General features: G+C 45.6%; 1 protein-coding gene across 1 annotated transcript in view; it reads left to right on the top strand.

Moving 5' to 3' along the window:
* The window catches only part of LOC307087752 (serine/threonine-protein kinase N2-like), a gene marked incomplete at its 5' end in the record, with an annotated part of 41,426 nt that overhangs the window by 13,150 nt on the left and 13,358 nt on the right, over positions 1-14,918 (top strand). The window contains 11 exons of the mRNA XM_079753396.1: positions 1,860-1,943; positions 2,422-2,531; positions 2,772-2,915; positions 4,384-4,459; positions 5,289-5,454; positions 6,154-6,250; positions 6,425-6,468; positions 6,556-6,613; positions 6,696-6,787; positions 9,552-9,728; positions 12,102-12,164. Of these exons, the coding sequence (XP_079609522.1) occupies positions 1,860-1,943; positions 2,422-2,531; positions 2,772-2,915; positions 4,384-4,459; positions 5,289-5,454; positions 6,154-6,250; positions 6,425-6,468; positions 6,556-6,613; positions 6,696-6,787; positions 9,552-9,728; positions 12,102-12,164 (1,111 nt within the window). The remainder of the gene's footprint in view (positions 1-1,859; positions 1,944-2,421; positions 2,532-2,771; positions 2,916-4,383; positions 4,460-5,288; positions 5,455-6,153; positions 6,251-6,424; positions 6,469-6,555; positions 6,614-6,695; positions 6,788-9,551; positions 9,729-12,101; positions 12,165-14,918) is intronic.

Below are 14,918 nucleotides of genomic sequence, written 5' to 3'. Positions count from 1 at the left end.
AATAATAAAAATAAATAAATATAATAATAATAATAAAAAGTAAGGTCATAGGAGGAACACAAGTAGGAGAGCAGAGACCTAAATGCAAAACTAAATAAATGTAAAATGTAAACAGACGTGTTTACAGATGCCGACTGGTATAAAGTGGCAAGTTATAAAGTGTTATAAAGAGCAGTTGAAACAGTTTATTACCGGGGTGATGAGGGTCTTTAATAATCCGGTTAGTCTTCTTCCTGCAGCGCTGAGTGTAGAGGTCCTCCATGGATGGCAGCTCCGTCCTGGTAATGTGATGGGCAGCTTTCACCACCCTCTGTAATGTCTTACGGTTGAGGGCGGAGCAACTGCCGTACCAGGTGGTGATGCAGCCGGTCAGGATACTCTATGGTGCACCTGTAGAAGTTGCAGAGTATCCTGGAGTCCATGTTGAACCTCCGCAGCCTGCGGAGGAAGAAGAGCCGCTGTCTTGCTGTCTTTGTGATGGCGTTGGTGTGGTGAGTCCAGGTCAGGTCCTCGCAGATGTGGACCCCGAGGTACTTGAGGATGCTGACTCTCTCTACTGTCATCCCGTTGATGGTGATGGGGGCGTGCTCGGCTCCCTGTCGCTTCCTGTAGTCCACAATCAGCTCCTTAGTTTTGCTGAGGTTGAGCTGGAGGTTGTTGTCCTGGCACCAAGATGTGAGGGCTCTCACCTCCTCTCTGTACGCCGTCTCATTGTCGTCGGTGATCAGGCCAATGACGGTTGTGTCGTCAGCAAACTTGACGATGGTGTTGGAGCTGTGTGTGGCCACGCAGTCATGTGTGAACAGGGAGTAGAGGAGAGGGCTGAGCACGCAGCCCTGGGGTGCGCAGTGTTAAGAGACAGGGTGGCTGATGTGGCGTTTCCTATCCGCACTGCCTGGGGTCTGCCCGTCAGGAAGCTCAGGATCCAGTCACAAAGGGCGGGTCACCCAGGTGTCCCAGGTGACCTTGTTGGTATAACTACTCGACCTGTGCATGCGCGAGATGGAACATCCAGTGTTAAAGCACCGCCACTGGCGGTCATCCGGAATTCATAGAACCGTAGTTACATACGTAACTATCGTTATATCTAGCCGGTTACGTGTTTGTGGGCTGTACTGCCGTAAAGCAATTTGTTATTTTGCGAGAGTTGGCGGCGGGACGGTGGCAGAAACTTGCATTTTCCCTTTCTCCGCCCAGATGCACTAGGAGGAGTCGAAACAGCCACCAATACGACCCGTAAAGTGTTAGAACCATCACAATGACTTAACCTGCTAATTAAATTAAATTAAGCTTAAAGAGTTGCATAGATCTCCTTAAGACCGGAAACAACAGTCATCACGGCTCCATATTCCAAAAACAAAAACAAAAAAACTTTGCATCTCCCCCTCTCCCCTCCATCCATCCATCTCCAGTCTCTGGAAGGTATCAGGTATCAAGGTACCAAGGTACAACCCACGCAGAACACAACACACCCAGAACACAACCCGATTCAAAACACAACCCGCCCAGAACACAACCCGATTCAAAACACAACCCACCCAGAACACAACTTACCCATCCAAACACAACCCGCCCAGAACACAACTTGATTCAAAACACAACCCACCCAGAACACAAACCTCCCAGAACACAACCAACCTACCCAGAACACAATCCACCCAGAACACAACCCACCCACCTGGAATACGGCCAACTCAGAACCTGACCCACACAGAACACAACTCACCAGTAAATCAACCAACCAGCCAATCGGCAAGCACACAACCAACCTGCACAACGGCGCAATTGTATTTGATATAAATATAGCATTTATTTGTGGCTGTATTTTATTAATTTGAGATTATTGTGGATCTTTTCAGGCAAACTTGAAGTACAGCTTCTCGGCTGTGAAGGTCTGCTGGAGTCTCTGACAGGAACGGGATTGCCCCTGACTTCCTCTAAAGGTAAGTAGCTGAGTTGCCGTGCCAAACTAGCCTTATGAGACCCTCCTGTGAGCCTCGCTTGAAACCAACTATCAAACCCAAAGAGTGGACAGACCAATCAGAGCTAGGGGAAGGGAGTTTCAGTTACCACTAACCCTAGTGAAGGTAGAGAGAGAGGAGGCTGGAAGGAAGGGAGCAGAGAGGGAGGGAGGAGGCTGTGAGGAAGAGAGCAGAGAGGGAGGGAGGAGCCTGGGAGGAAGAGAGCAGAGAGGGAGGGAGGGAGGAGGCTTTGGAGGAAGGGAGCGGAGAGAGAGGGAGGAGGCTGGGAGGAAGGGAGCAGGCTGGGAGGGAGGGAACAGCACAACGCTGCTGTAGGCAAGATTAATAATTTTGTACATAATATACACAAACAAAATGTCTGAATAAGGAATATTGAGGCACTTACTAGATGCAGGTGTTGGTATTGACCTCTAGTTGACCGTTGGTTGTATTACCCTAGTCGAGGTTAGTGCTGAGCTGAAGCTGGATGGAAGGTTGGTGGGTCGGAGCCGCTGGGGCCCCCCGGGGAGACGGACCTGGGACCAGACCTTCTGCTGCCACCTGGACCGGGTTAGACCTCTCTCTCTCTCGCTCTCTCAATTTGCATGTCTGCCTGCCTGTATATCTGGTTACCTGCGTGGCTGTCAGAAATCCTGGGATTAGAAATCCTGCATACGACTTTGTTGTTGAAGTTCTGTCTCTCCCTGCCTACAAAGGGGATTTATTTTCTACTAAAGGAGAACCGTGTGGTGGCTGTGGTTGTTTGTGTTGTATGTGGTTGTATGTGTTTTGTGTGGTTGTGCGTGCTAGTCCCGGGAGCTGGAGGTGGAGGTGTGCTGGCGGGACCAGCGAGGGCTGTGTGGCGTCCGCTTCCTCCGCCTGGGGGAGCTGATGGAGGGAACCGACCAATCACAGATCTTCAGGCTGGAGCCTCAGGGGGTCCTGTTTGCTACGGTATGATGACCCCCTGACCCCATTGACCCCTTATATCACCCCTGACCCCTGACCTAGCCTCATCAGAGGGGTATTTCATCAACCAAGCTAAAGGCAAAGCCGGGCTTATTTCGCTTAGCCTCGCTACCTTAAGCTAGAGTTGCGTTCCATTAACGTGACTAAAGGGAATCCCCGCTAAGTAACCATGGCAATTTATCCGACCAAACTAACTTGGTCAGTACCAGGCTAACTGTCAGGCTTACTTGATCGGTGTTTCAGAGAAGTCCATCTGTCGGAAAAAAGTGTACCAGAGGGTTCCGCCAAGCCTAGTCCTTACGATTTTGTCATCAATTTACATATATGAAGTAGGCCTACAAACAGCCTATATTTTCACTAAGGGTCTAGTATTAAATGATGCAAATAAAATTATTTAATGAATTGCTATATATTGTTATCCAGGATATTTTCTAATTTTTAGACAAATATAATTTGTCTATCATAATCGGGAACTAGCAGTTGGGCTAGTGGTCTAGCATTAGCCTGTATTACGGGTGACCCGAGTTTGCGTCCTAAGTGCTTCATTGAATTCTTGGCTTTGGCTTATTTTTGTAATTCCCTTTATATCATAGAAATTAGGCCTAACAATTGACTTTTTATATAATAAATATGTCTTACAATATCCCCAGAATCCAAATCTAACTTGCAAAAACCCATGGTAAAGTTAATGATAATATAAATGTTACTGATAGTGAAGCCTTTGTCACTATGACAAAGACACTGCTGCATGGGAAATGGTCAGCCACATAAATTACATTCAGGTGAGTTTCTCGGCAGGCAGCCGAGACCACCTCTGTTGAGATAAATACTATGGTTAGTCAATTTAGTACATTCAAAGAAATGGAAAATTAAAGGCATGAAAGGTTGTTTGATTTCTCCAGTAATCCTTCCTAAATTACTAAATGGGTTGGGATTGAACCCCGGACGACCGGGTACAAGTCCGACACGTTACCTCGAGACTATCTCCCTGATGACAAATCATTGTCAATATTAAATTTAAATATGTTACGCTTAATACTGCTTATGCATTCAAAAGATCTGCGATTTTATTGCCAGGCAGCCTCCCTGTTTTCATTAACGGTTACGGGTTTCCCTTTTTGAGTTATTAAATGCTTGAACACCTCATAAACCTCCACAAGCAGCTTATATTCGCCGCTGGAAAAGATCCCGCTCGGTCCTATTCGGACATTTGATCCATGATTCGACATTTACGATTCTGGGCTGGTTACATATCTCGTGAGCGGACTTAATCCACGATAACATAAGCCTGGCTTGAACTAACCTGAGCAAGGCGCGGCTGAACTGGGTTGATTGAATGGCTTAAGCCTCAAGTGGAAGTTGGCGTTAGTTCTAACCAGGCTTAATCAACTAAGCGCCACTTTCTTTAGCGACTTTGATGGAATACCCCTCTGGTTACCTGGTGTGATTGCAGATGACCTTTGATGAGGTCGTCGTGGAACACCCGGCCAAGCTGAGACGTCAGCGATGCATCTTCACCAAGGAGAGAGGTAAAGATACAGGGTTAGGACTAGAGAGGTAGAGATACAGGGGTAGGACTAGAGATAAAGGCCAGGGTTAGGACTAGAGTGGTAGAGATACAGGGTTAGGATCAGAGACACAGGGTTAGGACTAGAGAGGTAGAGTTAAAGGGCTAGGACTAGAGTGGTAGAGATACAGGGTTAGGATAAGAGACACAGGGTTAGGACTAGAGAGGTAGAGATAAAGGGCTAGGACTAGAGAGGTAGAGATACAGGGTTAGGACTAGAGAGGTAGAGATACAGGGTTAGAACTAGAGAGGTAGAGATACAGGGTTAGGAGTAGAGATACAGGGTTAGGAGTAGAGATACAGGGTTAGGACTAGAGAGGTAGAGATACAGGGTTAGGACTAGAGAGGTAGAGATACAGGGTTAGGACTAGAGAGGTAGAGATACAGAGTTAGAACTAGAGAGGTAGAGATACAGGGTTAGGACTAGAGAGGTAGAGATACAGGGTTAGGACTAGAGAGGTAGAGATACAGGGTTAGGACTAGAGAGGTAGAGATACAGTGTTAGGAGTAGAGATACAGGGTTAGGACTAGAGAGGTAGAGATAAAGGGCTAGGACTAGAGAGGTAGAGATACAGGGTTAGGACAACATTAGAGAGGTAGTGATACAGGGTTAGGACAACATTAGAGAGGTAGAGATACAGGGAATGGACAACATTAGAGAGGTAGTGATGCAGGGTTAGGACAACATTAGAGAGGTAGTGATACAGGGTTAGGACAACATTAGAGAGGTACAGATTAGGTCAGTAAGACGAGAGGAAATAAGTGTTAAGGATGTACTTTGTGTTTCCTAGGGAAGAACTTCCTGCGCGCCGCCCAGATGAACATGAACTTCTCCACCTGGGGTCACCTGATCATGAGAGTCCTTCCTCACTACAGCTCCTTTGCGACCTCTGACTGTGCGCCCCACCAATCCCATCAGACAGAGAAGGAGCCTGAAACCACCAGCTCACTGCCCAGGTCAAACCCTGCACAACCTCTAACCCCTAAAGGAGTGATATGATATTATGCTTTATCGACTTGTCCCTTTGCTTTGGAGTGTTCTATGACGTATGTATATATGTTTTACGTCTGCTAAGCTAGAAAAATCTAAGTCCGAGCCAGGGGGAGTATTGGTGCCCACCGAGAACACCCCTCAATAAGTGTGTGAAACAGCTAGTTTTCGCTCAAACTTTACCTCCGTAACAATGTGACGTCAACCTGCACAGTGGGCGGCGCTGAAGGGCAGAAGTCCTGCCTCCCAACTACCTGCAATGTTGACAACTACTCGGCGGTGTGAATTTGCCGACACACACACAAAGCGTTCGACCAATCGCAGCAGACTGGGCTACTCCTTGGGGGGGCCTTAAAGCGACAGTTTTTGAAAGACGCTGATATTGGTTTTGCACAAATGAAAATTTAGAATAATAAGGGCTATTTCTAACATAGAGGCATATAAACCTATTGTAGTAGTATCCCCAAATGCATTTATTAACTCATGATATGGGATCCTTAGCCCTTGACACTTACCTCAAACCCTCACTGATCGGGTAAATACAGATCGACTGCAACTCAACAGCACAACTAAACAAAAAAACAACACAACTACAATACAACGAGACAATACAACAACGTAACCGGTGAACAATGTGTTTAATGGTTGTGTTGGTGCACCTTTAGCGATGTAGCGCTGACCAGGCTGAGGGCGGATGAGGAGCCGGGGAAGTTGAACCACATCGTACCACAGAAGACACCCGACAGCAACACGGAAACCCAGGTAACCACGACAACCGCCTCCCCCATAGAGATTCATTCCACTCTATGGACTCTCTTGGATATGAAAGATAGATGATATGATGAGAAATGTTTATAGTAGTGTTAAGCAGCATGTGAAGTAGTATTTGTATGAAGTATGGGGCAAAGGAGACATTTTCGCCTTTTTGTTTGACAGTTGTGCGACAAACCAACCGAAGAGAATGACAGACCTTCTACCAAGTAAACATAATACACAATCACACAAATATAGACACATACAATGACAGGTTTGGTTCGTGTTGTGAACACTTGGGTGTGTGTCACCAGGTTGCAGATGGAAGAGTTTAACTACGTCTCGGTCCTGGGCAGAGGTCACTTTGGGAAGGTCGGTGTCCACTCATCCAGAGTTTTGATACGTTTTATGTGGATGTTGGTCACAGGGTTGTGATTGGTTAGTTGGTCTCCAGGTGCTGCTTGCAGAGTTCCGCAAGACGGGGAAACTTTACGCTGTGAAAGCCCTGAAGAAGTGCGACATAGTGTCCCGGGATGAGGTGGACAGGTAACACCACCGACCTGCTCATTACATGACTGCAGCACCAACCCCCTGCTCATGACATCTCTCTAGCACATCCTACCTGCTAATAAAATCTTTCTCAGCTGTTTTTTTACGCCAGCCATACAAAAAAATACAATTATGAACGCCAGGTGTGTTCATAATTGTATTTCCTTGTATAGCTGTTGAAAACATAACAAAACATTAAGCAAATTATCGGTTTGACCAATGAGCAATTAGTTGACCCAAACTTTTGCAGAGACAGGCGACAACTCTGCTACCTCATGGAGTCTTCACGTAGGTCTGCGACTGGCCAAAGGGCCGGGTCGTGGACTATATAAGTTAGGGATGTGGTCAGTAGGGTTGGGGGTGTGGTCCGTACAGTGAGGGTGTGGTCTAGCTAGTCAGTAGGGTTGGGGGTGTGGTCAGTAGAGTGAGGGTGTGGTCTAGCTAGTCAGTAGAGTTGGGGTGTGGTCAGTAGAGTATGGGTGTAGTCTAGCTAGTCCTTCGAGTAGAGGGTGTGGAGTCAATAGAGTGTGGGGAGGGCCGGCGATTGCTATACGTCACCAACTGGGCAACTCTGTTATAAAAATCTGGCTCCAGTTGCCGAACGGAAGTAGAGTCATAAGAGCGTCATGAGGTGTCATTCACAAGATTTTTCCGACGTCGCAAAAATGTTTTCCCCATAATTTCCAGTGCTGTGAATGCATCAATATTGGTGACGTATGGTTTTCTAGTGACACGCATGAACATGGCGGAACATGAACGTTTTACCCATGCAAAGTCAATGAGATCCGTCGACGGACGGAGGTATTGTGAACAAGCCTCCCTACGTGTGTTCCCGACAGAGAGCGTGCATGTGCTCTGCGTTGGGAATCTAAAAGTTCTTCACAGCAGGGAACTACAGTAAACAGAACTTAGTAGGATCAGTTTCAAGTTTGCATGCCTTTATTTCCTTGATGCCTATCACCTACTTTCCATTTGCTTTTATTCATGAGAAGCACATAAAGTATTGCCACTGTATGGAAGGCAACACTTGCCCTTATATAGATCTGGTATTACAGTAAACAACGTTTAAAACTGAGCAAAGTCATCCCAACAGACCTTACAACGTCAATAAAGTGTGTGATATGATGGTTGATTCTTTTATATTGAGTAAAACGTTCATGTTCCGCCATGTTCATGCGCGTCACTAGTAAACCATACGTCACAAACTGGGCAACTCTGTTATCAAAATTTGGAACGCACCATCATTCACACTACCTCCGTCGCACTACCTCCGTCCGAGAAATTTTAAACTTTTCAGGCAGCACCGGATCCGTCGGCCAATCAGATCGCGGTTACGCCTTGTTCAGGGCTCATTCACACTACCTCCGGTCATCGACAGATCTTATTGACTTTGCATGGGGCGCTCCCGAAATGCATTGTGGGTCCGTCCGTCCATTCGGCTCTGTGGCCTGCGTCAAAAAGTTGAGAAATGTTCAACGTTTCAGGCAGCGGCGGATCCAAATACACTCTACGCGTCTACTGGATCCATTTTGCATTAACAAGCAGTAAAAAGCAGGAAAAATCCGGCCATTATATTTTTTTAAAGAAATATGGAATGATAGGATTGTTTTTAGTCACCTGTTTGTGTCATCTTTTGTATTTATCTCCACACAATCGGCTTTGTAGCGGGAAGCGGTTTGATTGTCTGCATAATGCGTCTACAAAGACTAGTCCCCTATGCTCAGAAACGCCCTCGGTCATCCGTCGATGGACGCATGTAGTGTGAATGCGGCGTGACCCACTTGCGTTGCGTCAACATGGAACCATAAAGAGCCCTTTAGTCCTGTGCTCAGCTGCTGGATTGATCAACCTTGACGTACATTGATTCTCAAAATGAAGAGGTCTAAACTCTTATAATTTGTAAAATATTCTTGAGCGTCCTTCATAGTATTTTTGTATACAATTCATCAGAGGTGACCCTTTTTGCTTATTTTTATTGTCCTTATTTTGACAGTTAAAGTTAATTTCATGTTAAATATTCTTGAGCATCTTTAATTTATGTATGAAGGTAGAACATATTTTAGACATATTTAGCTTTTTTAAGCTTCCCCACTTGAGCACCTTTATGCTTTATGGAGTTCATCCATACTTTGAACCAGAATTTGAGTGTGTAATAAGTTATGTAAAATAATTTAAAAGAAAATGTTCTGAAACTTTTCTGTTCTTTGTTGTCCATGCATCACACATTGTTCAATTGCAATGTAGTATAGTAGAGCTATAAGTGGGTGAAAAAACTGCTAAGCAAAGTAAAGGTAAATCAGTTAATATGTGTCTTCAGTGATGTTTAGAATAGTAATGTCAATTAGCAGGGCATCACTCGCTATGAGAACGGGGGGCGCAAAACTCATTCTCGCCCAGGGCTACCAAAGGGCTAGAGCCGGGTCTGAGTGTGGGTGTGGTCTAGGTAGTCAGTAGAGTTGGGAGTGGGGTCAGTTGAGTTGGGAGTGGGGTCAGTTGAGTTGGGGGTGGGGTCAGTAGAGTTGGGGGTGGGGTCAGTAGAGTTGGGGGTGGGGTCAGTAGAGTTGGGGGTGGGGTCAGTAGAGTTGGGGGTGTGGTCAGTAGAGTTGGGGGCCTGGTCAGTAGAGTTGGGGCCTGGTCAGTAGAGTAAGGGGTGTGGTCTATAGAGTTTGGGGTGTGCTCCTAATGAACTGGGGGTGTGATCTCGAAGCATTCATGGGGGCAGTGGTCTAGCTGCTCATGTGACCGCTCTCTCCCCCAACAGCCTGATGGCTGAGCGGAGGATCTTGGAGCTGGTCCGGAGGTCCCAGCACCCCTTCCTGGTGCAGGTCCAGGGCTGCTTCCAGACCCACGATCACGTCTGTTTCGTCATGGACTACTCCCCTGGAGGAGACCTTATGATCCACATCCACCAGCACCCTTTCAGCCTGGACCAGACCCGGTATCTCTCTCTCTGTATTGCCCTGTCTCTATATCTGTCTGTCAGTCCGTGTCTCTATAGAGCGTAACAGTGACCGCCCCCTTTTTTAACAGCTCTGGTTCCGGAAGTAAATTTCCCATTCATTTTCATCGTCCACCTTTCGTGAAATCATTATGTAAACAGTTTGAAGCCTAGAACCAAGCCAATCGTTAGTCAAGGTAGTCGTGAACAGAAAATGTTTGATTCGGGGAAGAATTTGGAAAACGGAAGAAAATGCAAAGGTACAAGACTGTGTACATTATTTTTGTGAACGACTGAAGGAACTCCTCATCCCATAAACTATTGCGGACCTTTTCGCAATGGTTCCAACCAATAGTTTAGTGCATTTCTTGCATCTTATAACCTTTGTCATTATTATATTTAAATTATTAATAGAAGCTGTGTCATATATTCTGTGTGTGTGTTAGTGTATGTGTATGTGTATGTTAGTGTTTCATATAGTGTATAGCGTTGTCATCGACATGGTACTTTCCTTAGCTGACTGCAGTCACCGTGTATTAACGTTAATTGTTTTTAAAGGCACGTTCATGGTCCTGGTAATAACGAGACGCCTTGTCAGTGATCTTCACAGCAGGGGTTTTTTGTCCGATAAAAAACAGTCAGAACTAAACAGAACTTAGTAAGATCAGTTTCAAGTTTGCACGCCTTTATTTCCTTGTAGCTACCTACTATCCTTTTGCTTTTATTCATGAGAAGCACATTGTATTGCCACTGTATGGAAGGCTACACTTGCCCTTATCTAGAGCTGGTTTACCAGTACAAAGTTTGAAACTGAGCAAAGTCGATGCCAACAGACAGTTACAGCGTAAATCAATAGTAAAGTATGTGATATGACGGTTTATTATTTTATATTGAGTAAAACTTTCATGTTCCGCCATGTTCATGGCATCAGTAGTTAACAATTCGTCACCAACTGGGCATCTCTTCAAATTCTGGCCTCAGTTGCTGAATGGAAGTAGAATCATCAGAGTGTCATGAGGTGTCGTTCAGGAGAACTTTCTGACACTGCGAAAATGTTTTCCCCATAATTCCCAGTGATCTGAACACGCCATAATACATGTGAATTCAGTCTCGTATTCCAGTTACGTATTCATTCAACATTATGTATTCCCTTGCTTTTATACTACCCAAATAAAAAGCACTGCTAGTGCTATATCATATATTTGCACTCAACATATTTTCGTTTTCAGTAGCAGCAGAGCCCGTCTACGGACTCCTCTTCCATCGTATTAGACATTCTCTGGTAACAGTAGCAGACATTCACTTTTGCGGGTGCAGTAAACTTTTCCTGGTAACAGCCAGCTCCACCAACCAAAGACGTTGTGTCACACTTCAGGATTTATGGGTAGTGTAGTGGTTTCAATGACATTGCGAGTAAGAAAATGTTTTTCAAAAAAACTAGATGTTGCTTTGTTTAACTTGTGGCTTCTAGAGCAGCCAAAACAATTGATTCGCAATATAACGGCACGTGGTATAATTTGGATGGTTAAGACATTAAAGCTTTTAATCAAAATCTCTATGATGAAAATGAATGGGATTTTTACTTCTGTAACCACACTGTTGCACTCTATTAGGAGTGGAAATCACAGGGTACCTCACGATATGATACTATACGCGATACATGGCCCGCGATACCGATAATATTGTGATATAGCGATTCTGCAAAAATTGATAGATTGTTAGACAATCTTATAACAATACATCACGATATATGTCTAAGAATGAATACAAAATGACTGTGAAAATGTAAAGTGCTGGATTTTGGTCCAAACTGAGTTTTTCCGTTCCTCGTCTTTGGTTAATTAACTTCATTCATTCATGTGTTGAGCGCCACCTCGAGGAGCAGGGAAATCTGTTTAGAGAGCCTTATTAATCAATTAAAATATAGATATTTTGGGCGAAATTTCCTGTCTCACTCTCCAGGAATAAATCATAAAAATGCAAAGAAATTATTTTAAAAGAAATAATAATAATAATAATAATATTGAAAAATATATCGATTTTAGGCTGCAGTTTATCGATTCTCGTATTGCATGAAGAAGTGTGACGATATACCACTGTATCAATATTTTGTGCCACCCCTAGTCTCTATAATACCTGAGGAGACATCAGGATCTACATCCACCAGCACCCTTTAACCTGAACCAGACCCAACCCAGTACTGGCCTGTCTCTATTTCTGTCTGTCTGTCTCTATATTTGTCTGTCTGTCTCTATATCTGTCTGTCTCCACATCTGCTTGTTTGATTTTATGTTTATAACACTACCAGCCCGTATAATTGTCTGTCTGCCCGTATAACTATCTCTCTCTTTATGTGTGTGTGTTTGTTTGCAGCTTCTACTCTGCTTGTGTGGTTCTGGGTTTAGAGTTTCTTCACCAGAATAAAATAATCTACAGGTGAGCATCCTCTCCGCTGTTATGTAATGACGACAGGTGATTCAGTCGACTCTCCTCTATGTTACGACCGCAGGAGCCCTCTCACCTGTTGTCAAGACAATATGTAATATCTAAGAATCGTGTAGTCTACACGATTCTCAGATATTCCTCCACGATTTAATATGTCCCACTATGCAATCACATAGCCAGAAAATCGGGCCTTGTCTCGTCGGAAGAGTGCCCACACTACAAGATTCGAGGGTGCGATGCTCTAGAATCTTTAGGCCCTGTCCACACTAACCTGGGTAAATATAAAAACGCACATTCGCAATGAAAACGATCTCCGTCCACACTGTCGTTTTCGGAATGTTTTGCATCGACGTTCCACACTGAAATGATTTTGATAAACAGTTGTTGTCGTGGTTACGTGGCTCCCGCCACGACTTCCATCAAGTTGGGAAGAAATTGGCAGATTCGGAGTTTGCGGTTCAATAAATCATCAGTGAAACATCGTTGCGACACAAATGACACCTCTAGCTAAATGTAGTAACCTAGAGAACCAGCTACAACCTTGTTTTCATCCAAATGAGCCGTCTTTAGAAAACGGTGAATTGCATTGGCTTCTATGAGCTGTCGGGTTTCAGCCGCGAGCTTAGGTACCGTCTGCAAAGGAAAAAAATGACCACAATGGTCAAATTACAATAGCGTCGCCATTATTGACTTTAGAGCCCCAAAACTTGTTCCATATAGGCATGGCCTCTATATGGTCTTACTGCAACCTTTACTTTTGAAAAGTTTATCTCCTCTTATTTTTGAGGAATTTTTATTTAGCAACAATTTCAGTAGCGTCACCATTGTTGACTCTAGAGCTCTAAAACTTGTTCCATATAGGCACGGCCTCTATTTGGTCCTACTACAACCTTTACTTTTGAAAATTATATCTCCTCTTATTTTAAAGGATTTTTTGTTTGCAACAATTTCAATAGCGTTGCCATTGTTGAATTTAGAGCTCCAAAACATGTTCCATATAGGCATTGCCTCTATATGGTCTTCCTACAACCTTTACTTTTAAAAAATATATCTCTTCTTATTTTTGAGGAATTTTTATTTAGCAACAATTTCAATAGCGTCGCCATTGTTGAATCTAGAGCTTCAAAACTTGTTCCACATAGGCAAGGCCTCAATATGGTCCTACTAAAACCTTTACTTTTGAAAAATACTCCTCTTATTTTAAGCATTTTTTGTTTGGCAACAATTTCAATAGCGTCGCCATTGTTGATTCTAGAGACCCAAAACTTGCTCCATAAAGGCATGGCTTTTATATGGTCTTACCACAACCTTTACTTTGGAAAAATATATATCCTCTTATTTTTAAGGATTTTTTGTTTGCAACAATTTCAATAGCGTCGCCATTGTTGAATCTAGAGCTTCAAAACTTGTTCCATATAGGCACGGCCTCTATATTGTCTTGCTACAACCTTAACTTTTGACACAACCTTTACTTTTGACACAACATAGCCACGCAACCATGCTGTGGCTATGTTGGGCAGCTCCACTGCAGTGCGTGTGGTGGGGTTTCTGTCCGCCCCCCCGACAACAAACAAATATGAGCGCCTCAAGGCCCTGCTCCTGGAGACATTTGAGCTGTCCGCCGCGAAGAGGGTGCGCCGCAGATTCCTTTGTGACACAGGTGCCCAGTGGAGCATCATTCCGTCAGGGAGATCGGAGGTGGCGAAGGGAGAGTAAGGTCCGCAGTTGGTGGGTGCGGACGGCACGCCAATCCGTTCCTATGGCATTAGGGCGGTGGACGTGTGCTTTGGAGGACAACGCTTTACCTGGGATTTTGCCGTTGCAGCTGTCACATTTCCCCTCCTTGGTGCAGATTTTCTGTGCGCCCATAACCTGTTGGTGCACGTGGGGAACAGGCGCCTGGTCAACTCACAGACTTTCGCTTCCTTCGCCTGCACGCAGGGGGAGGTGGTCTACAGCGGGTTGTCCAACATGCTCGCCGAAAGCGACCAGTACCTTCGGCTGCTCGCCGAATTCCCTGACCTTACTAAGCCCACCTTCTCCGTGCCCATGGTGAAGCACGGAGTGGAGCACCACATCGAGACCAATGGGCCTCCCCTCCATGCCAGGGCCAGGCGCCACAACCCAGGGAAGCTGTCCGTCGCCAGGGCGGAGTTCGCGCACATGGAGCAGGTGGGCATCGTTCGACGCTCAAACAGCCCCTGGGCGTCTCCCCTGCACATCGTCCCTAAGCCAGACGGTGGGTGGCGCCCATGTGGGGACTACCGCTGCCTCAACGACGCGTCCAAGCCTGACCCCTACCCGGTCCCGCATATCCAGGACTTTTCAGCGCACCTGGCGGGCAAACGCTTCTCCAAGGTGGACCTGGTACGGGGGTACCATCAGGTGCCGGTGCACCCGGAGGACGTCCCTAAGACAGCCGTCTTCACCCCTTTCGGTCTCTTCGAGTTTCTGCGGATGCCCTTCGGCCTGAGGAACGCGGCGCAGACCTTCCAACGCCTCATGCACTCGGTGCTCCAGGACCTGCCCTTCCTCTTCGTCTACTTGGATGACATCCTCATCGCGAGCACCACGGAAGAAGAGCACCTGTCCCACCTCCGGACCCTCTTCACGCGGCTCAGCCAACATGGGTTGATTGTCAATCCGGCAAAGTGTGAGTTCGGACAGGACACCCTTGACTTTCTCGGGCATCAGGTCTCCGCGGATGGTGTGATCCCCCTCCCCTCTAAGGTAGAAGCTGTTGCA

The sequence above is a fragment of the Pollachius pollachius genome (genome assembly GCF_949987615.1).
Source record: "Pollachius pollachius genome assembly, chromosome: 1".
NCBI classification, from domain to species: Eukaryota; Metazoa; Chordata; class Actinopteri; order Gadiformes; family Gadidae; genus Pollachius; species Pollachius pollachius.
The sequence above is the reverse complement of the archived record's forward strand: the minus strand, read 5'-3'. Positions and strand labels throughout refer to the sequence as shown.